This window comes from Semicossyphus pulcher, unplaced genomic scaffold (assembly GCF_022749685.1).
Source record: "Semicossyphus pulcher isolate SPU_LCO1_2020_fin unplaced genomic scaffold, fSemPul1.0.p SCAF_15, whole genome shotgun sequence".
Taxonomy (NCBI): Eukaryota; Metazoa; Chordata; class Actinopteri; order Labriformes; family Labridae; genus Semicossyphus; species Semicossyphus pulcher.
This window is the reverse complement of record NW_027211659.1, coordinates 2,887,326-2,902,207: the sequence shown is the minus strand read 5'-3', so window position 1 is coordinate 2,902,207 and position 14,882 is coordinate 2,887,326. Positions and strand designations below refer to the sequence as shown.

Below are 14,882 nucleotides of genomic sequence, written 5' to 3'. Positions count from 1 at the left end.
TGATAATAGAGGTTTTATTTGCTCTGCCTCAAACATCAACATACAAGCTGCTGTGATTTGTTGCTTACATCTTCAAAACAAACAGATAAAAGTACATGATAAAAAACAGCTGATCTGTGGTCACCTGTAGACACAAGCTGTGTCCCAATCCAGAGGCTGCAGCAGCTTCGAAGGCCGTATTTGAAGGCCGATTGTGTCACAGAGGTGCTCTGAAGGCCGTCCCAATTCTAAGGCTCCTTCAGATGCGGCCGACATATGCGTCCTCTTTTTCCCGGGCCACGATGGATCCGTCGGGTGCATCCTTCCTTGCCCAGCGTATCGTTTGATTCATTGTACGCCAATTCAAACGAGATGGCGCACTCGGCCGAGTAATACACTTTTTAATGTTAAGGTTTTTGGTTTCAGTTCGATCGAATAGCTGGCGATACACACGTTTCAAAAAACAGAAGGGCGCTTGAAACAAATTATCTTTAAAATATTAGGTTATGTTACGTAACGTTAGTTATGCTAGCTAGTTAGCGCGCTAGCTACCTGTTGCTGGACCACAGGAGCAGCGTTTGGTGACGCAAACAGGAAATCCTCCGTAGACCAGACGGTCTCATTTCAGTTCGGCATTAACGGTCTGCACAGGCTATGAATGGCCCATCTACCACGTCTTTCACAGCCTGCAGCCCCTGGATTGGGACACAGCTACAGAGTGCAGGAGAATGTTTGGGTTGCTGGGCAACAAAAGTCCAGCTCCAGTTGAATTTGTGGAGCTAAAAGTAATCTGTTGTTGATTAATACTTTTTACTACTATTTGCCGCTTGTATAACTGTTGTATAAAAGCAATATCACACACGAGGTCGTCACGGCTGTGATCATCTGCGTGATGCCGTGATGATATTAGTACATCACTCCCTCTCACGTGATATTGCTTAAATATTTTTTAATGTAGTTTAATATTTCATAACAGCACACCGAACATCTTTGGGCTTTGGACAAAACTATTAATTGGAGGATCCAATCGTTGGCTTTGTTACACACTTATCGACCTTTGTTACAGCTTACTGACAATTGTTGAACCAAACCATTTATCAATTAATCGAAAAACAAACAAACAGATTAATAGACAATGAAAACAAATTTTGGCAAAAGTGAGCTTGAACAGTCATTGATACTTATATGAATGGATTCTCCATGGTAAATCTTAAATTACATTTTTTTTTTAATCTTAAATGAAATATAAATTAAGAATAATGTTTAATATCTTGTGTAGTTCTTTAGTCTTAGTTCTAGTTCTTTCTTTTTTCATTTAGTATGCAGCAGTATGTGTTATTATCTTGGTTTTGTTGGTTTCAAAGGGAGAAAAAAGGTGTGATGTGTGAGCTGAATATGTGTTAAAACCAGCTAACCAGTCCTCGGTTAATGTGGTCTAATGTCTGTGGGACTGATCTTCTTGTCGCCGCAGAGAGAAGTCGATGGCGTCTGTCGGCATCTGTGTGGTGAGCACGACCAAAAGATGTTACCCACTGGAGGACGCTACACACATCGCTTTCAGTAAGACAAACACGCACACAGTTGTCATTACGGAAAACACACACCGGTTTTTATCAGTGAGGTGCAGACTCGAACAACCTGTCATAAATAGCCTGTTATCTCCTTTCTTGTACACACACAAGATCATTTGCCTTGAAAACAAACACAAAAGACTTCATGGTTATATTTACTCCTATTGGATCAACAAATTATACAGGCAGACGCTCTAATTTGGTTATAACACACAGTGCAACCCTTTATTTCTGACTGGCATTCATTTAAATTACATGTTCACTTAAGCACACCTGATGGGCTGATAACATGATGTGATAATAAAAGCAACAAAAACATCTTTTTGTTCGATGAACGCAAACACATTACAGATCCAATAATACCTCGGGCCACACAAACAATGTTCTGTACACATAAGGAGGGTTTCTGTATTTGTATGCTACAAGTCACAGCCTCCAAAATACTCATCATCGTCTCTTACTGCTAAACTCTCTTAAACTGCAGTTAATTAAGTAGCGTAAATTCTGTGTATAAGACCCAATACATTAATTAATACATTTTTTCATCTAAAAAGTGGGCTGCGTCCTGTATACCAGTGTGACCAATATACCAGTATAAAATACAGAGAAAGGTATTTTATTGTGTTACGTATTTTACCCAGACGATGGCGCTATAAGCTAGCTAAAGCTTCGTCACGGACTCGTGCCATCATGATCGCCAGTGCAGCCGCCCTCCGCACAATAATCAACGTTACCGTAGGCTGAGCGAAGCTAATGCACCGGTAGCTAGCAGGATCGTTAACTCGACATAACCGCCAAAGATAGACAGCATCTTATATTCTGATGCAACTTATGATGATGCGATTTCACGTATATAGCTACACACAAGTAAACGCATGTTTTTCCAAGGTTTTGCAGACATGATAAGTTGTCTTGATCCTCAAAGAAACAAAATGTTTGCACTGTTTTCTTCCATTTCAGAAAAGGCTTTATATCTGTAAATAATCTTTGTTAAGATAATTCCTCAAAGCCGTTTGTGTGTCTTAATATGTATGAACTTTCATGTGTCCACAGGAACAGTGCGCAGGTTTCTGGAGAATCACGGGAACAGCCTCGAGGTGGTGGTGTTCGCTGTGTCAGAAACAGAGGAGGTTTGTGTGACTTTAGTCTGCAAAAATTCCACAATAGTCACAGGATAAAGCATGTTCAGGAAAACTTGAGGGAATTTATTGTTTGTGCCGGGCAGCTAAAACCGCTGGGAAAACACTTTTTCAGCCCTAATGTCCACCAAGAATTTTTCCATGTCAGAAGTACATGATTACTGGGTACATGGCACACAAAATGAGCATGAGAACCTTTTTTACTTTGCTCACCACTCATATTTACACTATTTGAGGGCATCTTTCTGAAGAAGATCATGTTAATTTCAGACTGTATTCGTTGACAAGGGACTACCTAGGACCATGAACGGCTTATCATGACCACGGGCCCTATACAAACGCAAATATCAAATCAAACTATTTTTATATAGCACCTTTCATGCAAAAAGAATGCAACACAAAGTGCTTCACAAAAAAAAATTCAAAACATCACTAGAATTAAAAACATATCACAATAATACAAATACTGGAAACTTGCCCCTCCCGACCCACCCGCAGAGGCACACATACACTTAATCACTCACAGATACAGACAGACACACATGTACACGTATGCACATACACACTCACACACATACACCCACCCACACACACACACGCACTCAGGATAAAACATGGTAAAGAGACATGGCAGGACACTGAGGAACAGGTGAGGAAAACGCCACCTATGGCCTAGTAATAATAGGCCTAGTACACGCGCACTGCCTGTCCCTGTCCCACATCCAGGGCTGCATTAGCATCCAGATTCCTTGGAGGCAGCAAAAAAATATACATTTCACATGAAAAAGCTATTCACTCTTAAGGCCAATGGCCCCCCATTGGCTCGGGGCCTCGGTGCCCACTTTGCCCATGCGGTAATCCATCTATGCCTAGGACCCACCTTCCTGGTCTGCATTTTAAGGGCAATTCAACCCCTTAATTGGGACTAAAGCTGTCGGTGTGCTCAAAGCAAACACTTTTATATGTCATGGTGTTTACCTACTTTTATATCTGTTTCAAGTTACTGCACTAAACTTGCAAAAAGCAAGTCTTTTATCAGAGTGGGGCAAGACTTGATCCATCGAAGTGGGGATAGTGGAGCTCACTTTTTGGGCTAAATGTTCGACAAGGCATTCATAGTGTTTCCATTTGTTTGTACAGACAGAGAGTGACAGAAATAGTTGTGTAAAGAATGAAAAAGGAGAGCTTAAAAGACACTTCACACTGCCTACTTTTTCAACTCCTTACACCTGGTCTAACAGAAAGGCACAAAGGTACAGTAATTGTAAAGGGAAGACTTTCAGAAGCTCTTTTGAACATCAGACAAGCACTTGAGTGAAGCGTACTTTCACATTAACTGTCTGGCTCAAGGCCGATTCAGATAGATGCATAACAGACTAAGAAACACGTTCCTCCTAACTTCCTTATACTGTAATGCCAGCTATAAGGCCAGTATGTATATATTTTAGTTTACGATGTGATTACTGATGTGTGTTCTTTCAGTCGGTGTACAAGAAGCTACTGCCTCTATACTACCCTCGCTCCGAGGAAGAGGAGAAGACCTCCCTGCCTCTCATTCCAGCTGACATCGGCAACTCTGAGGGTGAACCCGTCGTCCCCGAGAGACAGATCCGCATCGCCGAGAAACCGGGCACGCTGGAAGGTACATAACTTCAATCAATCATATAATGGATGAAAAGGAGATGCGTAATGTGGTTTCATGTCAGCAATCTATTTCTAGGAGAAGGCATCATCTCTTTCAAGTGTTTGTTTAATTACGGAATCAGACTTTCCTTTTGTACCAATAAGAAATGGACCAAGAGGAATTTAGGTCCTTTATGGCTGGAGGAGTCAGCAAATAAACACACAGGCACATTTTTTATTCCGCTCAATTTCTGTCGTCACTAATCTTGTGTTGAGGACAATTTCCTTTTTCTTTTTCCTTTCTAGTTTAATTTCGACCTCAGACAGATGAGCGCTTATAAAACAGTGTAAGGCAGATGATTAGTAACTTAATCAGGTCTGGCCTTCACATGTTTGATGTTCTGCTGGTTTTAATTTTGATAAAAGTAAAACAAATTCACTCTGGGCGCAATGCACAGCCCCGGGTTCGGCTCCCACCCTCGGCTCTTTGCCGCATGTCATCCCACACTCTCTCTTCCCCTGTTTGTATCACTATCCACTGTCCTATATGTAACATAAGAAGGGCATAAGAGTCCAAAAATAATCTAACAAACAAATTCACCCTCAGCTCTGATCTGTAAGGGTGGATGGTATGTACGGAGAAAGCTCTGTGGAGAGACAGTTAACCAGCTGGTCAGTCAGTCACTCAATGAATCTAAATACCCCTCTAACGACAGGTCACTTTGACTGGTTACCTGACTGATTTATAGGTCAGTTCACAGGCTGTCCCCTATGTCACAGTGGATTAGTCAACCACTCAGGAAGAGCACACCAAAACAAGACCCTTATAACTCCACCACTTTCTCCCATGATGCTAAGCATTATAAACAAATTTTTCCTGCCATTGTTTCCTCTTAATCTAAATGTTCTGCAGTAAAGAGCTTTGAGTCCCCCTCCAGTGAAAATCCAGTGTTTAACCTTGTAAACATCTCCATGTGGTGTTTCTCATGTGCTACAAGACATATCAGGGACAACATCAGCATCATCTCCATGGCTTGGCCTGTCTGCTTTTAAACTGCAGTGTACCAAGGACAGGCTGAACAACATGTTTTCAGACTGGCAGGTTTGAGACGTCACAAACCTAAGGAGCCAATCCCGTTAATGGACGGGGCGACGCTATGCATATCATTATGTGTAACCTATGGCAACCACTTTAGCGATGCCCGCCTGTAACCATCATCTTAACGTTACTACTACTAATTACTACATTTCAAGCTAGCTAAGTTTCAACAAGTTGCCCCAAACGATGGCAGAGACGTGTTTTGTTTTTGTGTCGGAGGGGGTGGTTGGAAATGTGCATAGTGGGCGGGGCCTATGCAGATTCAGGAGTTTTTAATGAGGGAGAAGGACGAGATGCCTCGGGAGGATTTTTACAAGGTAATTAAACGTATTTTGCAGAAAAAAACACATCAGACACAATTATATTATTTCAAGCAGAGCATTTTATATGTCTTAAAACATGACTGGAGCTGCTCTGTAAAGGAAACAAAAGGAGGGCGAGATGAAGAGTGACAATCTAGCTCCCAAATAAAAGTTCTGTACATGCCAGAACCAAACGTGGGAAGATGCATCCTTCAGAGTTCAAGAACCTGCATGAAGGCACATTGAAGCTGTTCTGGAGGTTCACTGCAGTCAGATGTTTTACGGTAGATTAACTTTGATTTGGCTCCGTTGGATAGAAAATAAAGACAAAGAGGAACAAATCGGGGAAATGAGACTGTTGGCAGCTTCACTTTTAATGCGTTTAATCCGTGTTTTGTGCGACCTGTTTAGTGAACCAACCTGTGCATTTTGCACTAAATTGTTAGTTTTCAGAGCAGAGGATTGTGAAAGAAACATCAGCGCATGTGTGAGCAAGTGTTTGTGGTTTCTGCGTTGAGCATGTGGCCTCCATTGACCTCCAGTCTGATGTCTTCTGGCCTGACGCTTCAAAGAAACGAAATGTGGCTTCGGGGTGTTGATCCAAAGCAAGCAAGGCAGCCTGCGAGTGAAACCCAATAACAACAGGCTGATGTATACACAATGACAGACACACATGCCCATTTGGATGTAGATGAGATGCATGGACATGCATGCGGTCGTACAGTACATGTGGTAGAATACAAACAAGCTGAGAAACGGACTGAAAGCTGAGCCTGAATTCTGTCTTCTGCGTTTATGACCTCGCTGGCAGCTTCACACGAGCACACACACAAATAATTTCACGCTTACAGATGAATTAGGATCAGTGAAATTAAAAAAAGACAGGCACGAAGGCACACAAAGAGGTCTTTTATGGGAAAAAACAATCATAATAGAGGATAATAGATTCTTAAAAATGAAGCCATATCTCAGATTATTCACAGGTTTTATTCTAATCTAAGTATATTTGAGGGTCCTGTTTGAGTGTTTCATGTTGTAGAACTAATGTGGTTCACTAAATATGCCATAATATCTGTCCTATGTGTATCCTATGTGGATCTAACTTTACCATAGCTTTTGAGTATGCTGCCAATAACAAAAGGAATCCATTAAAGCTACTTAAAGGTATAAAAAGTAGGATTTTCCCTGCAGGCCGCGCTAACACCGACAGCATCACGGTTACCTTTGCAATAGTATGCTAACCGCCGGTTGCCGTTGCGCTAGCATGCTAACCGCTGGTTAGCTTGTCCTACCTGGTTTGAGGCACCTACCTGTCCAACAGAAGGAACGCCAACTCTGCATCACTCTTTGGCCATGTTCGCCGGTCTGAATGGGGCCCAGTTGCTAATTTGAACCACTCCCACACTCACCTGTACGCTGTGATTGGCTCAGGGAACCACAACAACGCCCCTCCTGAAAATGTCCCGTGCAGAGCAAAACAACAGAATAGATACAGAGGGAAGGGTCTCACAAGGGTCTGCACACACACTCACCAACACACATGTATAGAGGCCCATAAGGAATGATTTATATTATATTGTATTTGTAAAAGTCTATATTTTATTTTTCTAGGAAATTCTACTTATTATACCTTTAAGTAAATTTAAAGTCATCTTTTTTTGTTTGTTTGTGTAGATGATTCCGAAGAGGAGAGTCTGGAGTCCGATCTGGGTCAGGTGGGGACTCACGCTTTTGCTCGGATGGAGGGTGACGTGGACAAACAGCGAAAGCAGATCCTGCAGGGCCAGATGTCGGAGGCGGCCATTCAGAAACAACACCAGAGGAAGTAAGAGTCCATACTGACAAAACGCAACAATTCATATGATACAGTTCACTACTCAAAGTCTCAGTTTTGAGTAGTTGAGTTGACCAGAATTAGCAGCTTTAGCATTAGCAGTCTTTACACTAGCATTGGCATTTCTACTTCTATGGATAGTAGTGCAGAACATAAAGAAAACTAGGTGATGTGCATCTAAAGAGTGGTACATTGTGAGTACATTCATGCTATAAAAGTCACAGGTGTAAGACCAGAGTTTGCAGAGCTTATTGGACGTGTTTAATTAAACTTTCATTTTTGAATGAGCAGGTTTTATTTATTTATTCTCATCCTTTTTTTCATTTGACCAACAAATTAATTTCATGCATTAGAGGTGTGCATCCCTGCAAGTTGTGTCAGAGATAACACACAGCTCTTACATATTTATCCCCCACCCACATGTCCTTCCTGTCGTGTCGTTCTTAGCATGTGTAAAGTTGAACTATGTCTGATGCTTGTCCACCGTATAATAAACATTTTATGTTGCATGTTGCAGCTATGTAACGTGAACCATTATTAAAGCAATTTTCCGTCTGTTTCTCTCCTGCAGTTACAACCGCTGGTTGTGTCGGGCGAGAGCAGAGGATCTGTCAGACATCGCTGCACTGAAAGCCTTATATCAAACTGGTATGTGTTAACATGAGAGAGAGAGTAGTTATGTGTTAGAGAGAGCCTAGAATTTTGAAGTGTAAATCTGTCAAAAAAAGAGAGGCAAAGATCAGTGTGTGTTTGGTGAAGAGTTTTAATTCAACCTCATTGAACACAGCTTCCAAAGGATTCAAAGGCTTTACTGTCATATGCAAAAAAATAACTTCTTTCACTGTGCCACTACCTAATCACTTATCAACTTAAGGGTAAGATTTAAAAATCAAAAACACTATGCAATGTTTACCAGAAAAGAAGACTAAGAAATGCAAATATCTGCCTGTATCTTACTTTGACTTAAAAAGACTAAAACAGCCAAGTAAAGAAAAACATCTTCATCAGGCATTACGCGCAATTGAAGCTTATCACCAGTAGGAGGCGTAGTTGTTAAACAGTTTTATATGGTCGTGAGGGTCACAGTTTGCCCATGACCTCGGATCTGAAATGAGACGTGACAACTTCCATGTTTTCTCAAACAAATGTGTTACATCCACATGAACTTACGTGACCCTGCCTTCTTTTGATTTAAAACGTGATGATATTCAATTTGAAATTAATTACAAGAAGTAGCATAAAATAGAAGTTACTTATTCAAACACACCAAACTAATTATGTAATGATGATCATCATGAGAGGCTTCAGTTTGTATTTACCTGTATCTCTACATGTGTCATCACTTAGCCAAACAAAGGAAATGTATGACAGGTAACCCACATCAGAGGGCAGAAGACATGTTTTCCTAGCTAGATACATAGTGATCAGGGATATTTACCACATTTTGCTTTAAAGTTAGGTTAAAAAATATCAATGTTGAACTTTCAGAAGAAAGAAACGAGTGAAATCATGTTTCTTTTGAGACGAGGGCTATAAAACAGGAAAAAAAATGTTGGACAAAACACAAAGAGTAAAAATCTGAAGTGTGACGCTGCAGGAAGAACATGGTACAATAAAGTCCAGAGCATGCTCAAGGAAAGTGGAAATAGCTGAAAGAAAAGATATGATGGTTGAATGGTGACTGTGAACACGCTGGCATACTTAACGTGTAAGAAATGTGTTTGTTCTTCATGGTCGTTGTACAGGAATGAAAGGATTGTGTCTCATTCAGCAGAAGGACAAGTACTAGATAAAACAGACAGTAGATTGGAAACATTGGACACAGAACAAGCCTTAAAAATGGTTTAAACAAAACACAGCCCTCAGAAGAATCTCACATGCACCGCAGAATACAAACACAAAATCAAGAACATGGTCGGACACACATGCGATAGGACTAAGCTGCTGTAACGCCAACCATGTCTCGGTCTTCTCCTAAGAAATGTGACTTCCTGTGTGGGGACGGGTTTGGATTTGCACAGGGAAGCAGAATGAGCTTTAATCTTGTACACAGAAGTTGTTAGTCAAGGTCACATAACTTTACTTATGTTTTGGATACATCAAAGTGATAATCGGTGTCTCATGTGCTTTATGTATTAATTGTGGTTGTAATTTGCAATATTGTGTGCTTTGTAAATCTGTTAAGCCTAAGACAGATTTCACCACGTGGAAAGTTGAGTATATAGTTGTAAATCTTATGGAGAATAAGAATTTAACTTCCCATTGCAGCCGTAAATAGAATCTATGAAAATGTTTCAGATGCAGGCAATTTACATCCGCTGCTATTTCAGATCAATGTTTTTATTTAAGTCTCTTTCTATCGCCGAATGAGGTAACACAATGGTGACTGAGCCAATGGCCCACTGATGAAAGCCTTTCCATGTGCAGTATTACAGACTGGGTGTCTGGTGCGACATTCGCCCAGTTAGTGACGCGTTTTCCATCAGCCAGCAGTGGTTGGTCTGCCAGAGAGGGTAGGCGGAGCTAAGCGGCTGCTTTTCCGCTCTCTGCGAGTGTTGCGAGTAAACAGTAATCTACTATGGCTGAACAAACAAAGAAAAGATGGATGACTACAGATACAACTTCAACAAGAAGAGAAAATCCAAAGAAAAAGAAACAAACTCGACGCTCAGATGAAGCAAACAGTCTGAAAAGGAAAGCGACCGTCAGCCAGGAAAATCAAGAGTTACAACCGTGGATGCAACACTGTCTGGATATCTGGGAAGTGTGCTCCCGCAATTACAGTTTATCACCACAGGTGTCGCCAACGAGAACGAAACTGAGATCTTGGAAATAAGCAATTAAACATGTCAGGGATAAAACCTCAATTATCCATTCTTTCTTGTTGCTTGGCTACTTATTTAAAATTTTCTTCAATAATTAATTAAATAATAAATAGTAATTGTGTTCTCTAGGTAACATCTTGTTAATAAACGTGTGTGTGGTTGACCTGTTGAACACTGTTTGCCTCCAGGTGTGGATATGTGTGGCAGGACAGTGATGGTTGTGGTTGGACGAAACATCCCGGTGACCCTTATCGACATTGAAAAGGTGACAAAATATAATAATTACTTCAAAATGAGATGCTTATAGTGATGTGTTGCTCAGACAGACTTGAGCAAATGATCATTTTTATACTTATTTGACATACCTAGTTGTTTATTTGTGCTTAAGTGGCTTATGTAAATTATTTCATGTCTGCAGTGAGCGTGTGCTTCTGTTTCAGTTGATGCTTCTTTTTGCATGTTTCGAGCATCTGTGTGTCCTTTTATGATTCACTGCATTCATGTGCATGGGCGGATTTGAACTGAACAAATGTATTTTGTTTGCGTGCACACGTGTTTCAAGTCCTCAGTGTCAGATGTACACAAATACTGTCGAACTGTTTAGAATGTACGTGCCAAATATACCAGAACTTAACAACAATATCAACAACCAGAAGTAAATAAAACACAATCAAATCTGCTTTTACACGAAACCAAAGTGAACTGAAATTCAAATAAAGACTGTAAAAGAATAATTGTGCAGAACCCAGAACTATAAAGGTGGATGCACTCTGACTAAGCCTGTGTTTCCGTGTGCAGGCCCTGCTGTACTTCATCCACGTGATGGACCACATCACAGTGAAGGAGTACGTGATGGTTTACTTCCACACACTGACCGGCGAGCACAACCACTTGGACCCCCACTTCCTCAAGAACCTCTACGACATCGTCGACGCCAAGTCAGTCTGACATTTTACACTGTTGTTAAACTGAGCCGCCAATAGCTGAGCTTTTCTGAGTAACGAGGCGGGCGATGAAGGTGCAAAATGTCAAGAGATGTTCTAAAAAATGTTTCATTTTATTGATATTGGATTCAAAGCATCATGTGTGACAATTGAGATTCCTCTGGAGTGAAACGGAAGGCTTGTTAGGTTAAACATTGATTTGTTTTATAATCGTTCTCCTCTCAGTTCTCTCGTATCCCTCTGCCACTCACAATGATTGAGAAAGATAAACTCTGGATTATTCCTTTAACCTCCCACCCACTCATGGGCACGTCTTTAATGTTCTGTGTTAGATGTTCTGGGTTTGGAGTCATTTGGCTTACTTAGCTGGCCAGCTACGCCTTTGGTCATTAATAGCCAGAACTGAATAGCAAACACAGAGCGGGAGGGTTTTTCTCATAAGAGATGATAAAAGAAGCCTTAGAAAATCCTCCAGATGGAACGAAGGCTGACAGGCTTTGACAGCGCCCGGGCATTCTTGTTGTTTCTCTGTTTATATCAATTGGACACTAAGGTAAGTAACGTATTAACAAAATGTAAAAGTGCATTATAAGCACTATCTCTTGTCTTATCGGCGCCGAATCTTTAGCGGGATGCATGAAAATCCAGATCCAAAAAATGCTACATCCTCTGTTAGGCTTGGCTGTAATGGTGACCCTCCTTTGGCCGTCGTTTTGGCGCCGCTGACTGTGCTGTCTTCTGCAGCTGCATCAGAGTTCAGATACTTTGTTCATGCTACAGAGTGACACTGCCAAGATTACAGTGTTTAGACTTTTGGAAAAGCAGAACGAGATGTGAAACGCTTTTGTTTCACCGTGGATTCTGGAAATCTGGCGGCCATATTTGGAACAGGAAACACTAACATGGAGTGTGTGCTCGGGGTGAAGTGTTGGCTGCGACTAAGCCTTGATCAGAGGGTTCAAAGTTTTGAGAGAGGATCCTGGTGCTGAACTAGCTCAGGATCGGCCTTTTATAGATTCCACCTACAAGAATAGAGGTTAAACATTGTTTTTGTTTTTAAAAGTGAAGATTGGGCCTTCAGTAGCTCTTCTCGTTACATCACCAAATGCTGAATAATTTAGAATCTTTAAATTGAATCTGATGCTTATTTTATTCCCCTGACATGTTTCTGAATACAAATATAAATCGTATTCCTACTCTTCTTAAGATCAACATATGGAAAAGCATTTATCTGTGAGACACGTGCAGCCCAGAAGTCAAACTTGGATCTAATCTGAATCCGAAATGTAAAAAGATTGTTGTTTTAGTCCAGGCTTTGAACACTGTCATCACATACGCAGCAGTATAACATCAAACACTCTACACATGGTGTCAGATGTTGTATAACATTTCATCTCTCTGTTTGCACTCTGCTGTACAAATATGATCTGGAGTTAAATAGGAGCCACCGCATCCTCCAGGAGAAACCATCATGTTTACAGCTCCAACCAGCCACCAGAGCAGACCCACAGTTCAGTGTTATCTACTGAAATGTGATACTTTCATCCCTCACAGACTCTCTGATGGGTCCACTGTTGGAGTGCAGCCAAGCTGTGAGACTGAACATGTGTTGGAGGTGATGCTTAAGATATGTTGTTGATGCGACGGTGCAGTCTTGGAATAAAATCCGGTTTGAGAGTATCTGAGGTTGTAAGAAACACAGGATCAGACTGGTTAAACTAACACTTGGTTAGGGTTCTTTAGACGAGAGTAGAAAGGTGAGTTATTACCAGGAGGTTGTGAACATCCCTCACAGTGCACAGAGCAACACTAACTTCTAGTTTGAATTTAAAAGTGCAAACATTGTTCCTTTACAATGAGCAGAGTCGGTCTGCACCAGAAATAAGACTATATAGGTCGTCTGAGCAACAGCTTATTACAGTTGGGCAGAGAGCCCTTTTGCCTGTTTGATGGGTGAAAGGTGTAAATCAGTTGACGCAGTATTAAAGCTACATACTCTGTTTGGAAGGTGGTTGGTTAATTGTTGTGTCAAACAAACAGGACGTGAGCGAAGTTTGAAACCAAAATGTAACGATGATGTCTCATACGGTTTGAAAGTATATCAATGTATGTAATTTAAGTGACGTAACAAGTCCAGTCAAATTAATTTGTATAGCACATTTAAAGTCAAGCTGAAACCGCATTTCTAGAGTATCTAGCTTCCGTATCGTGACGTATTTCCGAGTGAAACAGGACGTGCAGGCGGGACATATCATTAGAGGGATTTGATTTGATCGTTGAGAAGTGGGCGTAAACAGACGTTCTCCACAGCGCAGCAGCTAGCTAACTGACCGAGCGTTCTTGGTGCTCTGCGGCTAAATGCTGCAGATTGATTGGTTGAAATAGTTTGGTGCTAACTTACGTAAGCACGCGTGAAATTTAGTTTTACCGGAAGAAAAAATGATCAGATTTTGATATAAGAATACAAAGAAATGGATTTTCTGTATTTTTTTTTTGGCCTATATTGTCAAATAGATGCACACACACATTACCGGGGATGTGATCTAAAAGGATTAAAATGACATTTTTCATTTCACCTCGACTTTAAAATGCGAGCTGAGTGCTTTACAGGCAGTGGCAGATAAAACAGTGTAAACAGACATAACAAATTATGATCACACACAAATATTAAGAATAATATAGACAAACAAATTTAAAAAACGCCTTTAAATGAATGTAGGTCATTTCGAAGGCGAAGGAAAAGAGGTGTGCTTTGAGCTCTGCTTTGAGTGATTGAATCGAGTTGGCACTCGATCAGCGACGACCTGCAGGGACTGTTCAGATCTGAGTGCTTGTGGTGGGGTATAAGGGGTTAAAAGATAAATACTAGCACATTTATTTTGACCAAAAACTTTCTTTTAACTTTCACCAAATAGTCTTGGTGCCTAAACCACGCCAAACTGGGACAATGTGTTGCCTGACATCATTCAGTTGATAATGAGATTGTGTGAGTCATTTATCAAGCAAAACTGCCGAAAGTTATCTAGTTTCTGCTTTTCACATGTCAAGATTCTGCTTTTCAGCTCTCTTAATTTTAGCTTAACTTCTGAACAAAGTGGTTTGTATAACTCTTTGATAGAAACCAAAACATCAAACCTTCAATGCAAGTGGCTGTAAACAGGAATTATCCTTTAGTGTTTATAAAGTGTAAGAAAAATGCAGTGTAGCTCTGTTAAAGCATGTTGCAGTAAGTTGTATTTATTGTGAAGCACCTTTCATCATAAACTAAAAGACTAAAAGCAGAATGAAGCCTCACAGAAAAGGTATTTCTGCTTAAGGAAAGTATTAAAGGTAAAACCAGGGCACAGTGAGGTCATCACGCGTTTCTAATTTTGCTCTTTCTAGTTTTAGTAACCACAACCAACCGAACTTCCTGCGTCAGTGGGAAACTCCATTCAGTCATTTTGCACCTTTCAAACCCTGCGTTCTCTTATTCACTACTTTCTGACGCTGGTCATTCAGTTGGTTTCACCACACCTTTTTTAACCTTTGCTGTATGAAAACTTCAGTCAAGCCCTGCAACAAGA

At 40.8% G+C, this 14,882-nt stretch overlaps 1 protein-coding gene across 1 annotated transcript in view; it reads left to right on the top strand.

The window, feature by feature from the left end:
- The window catches only part of gdap2 (ganglioside induced differentiation associated protein 2), a 40,061-nt gene that overhangs the window by 8,958 nt on the left and 16,221 nt on the right, over positions 1 to 14,882 (top strand). Inside the window, exons 5-11 of the mRNA XM_069663075.1 lie at positions 1,451 to 1,539; positions 2,604 to 2,680; positions 4,172 to 4,331; positions 7,388 to 7,538; positions 8,119 to 8,195; positions 10,561 to 10,637; positions 11,171 to 11,310. Of these exons, the coding sequence (XP_069519176.1) occupies positions 1,451 to 1,539; positions 2,604 to 2,680; positions 4,172 to 4,331; positions 7,388 to 7,538; positions 8,119 to 8,195; positions 10,561 to 10,637; positions 11,171 to 11,310 (771 nt within the window). The remainder of the gene's footprint in view (positions 1 to 1,450; positions 1,540 to 2,603; positions 2,681 to 4,171; positions 4,332 to 7,387; positions 7,539 to 8,118; positions 8,196 to 10,560; positions 10,638 to 11,170; positions 11,311 to 14,882) is intronic.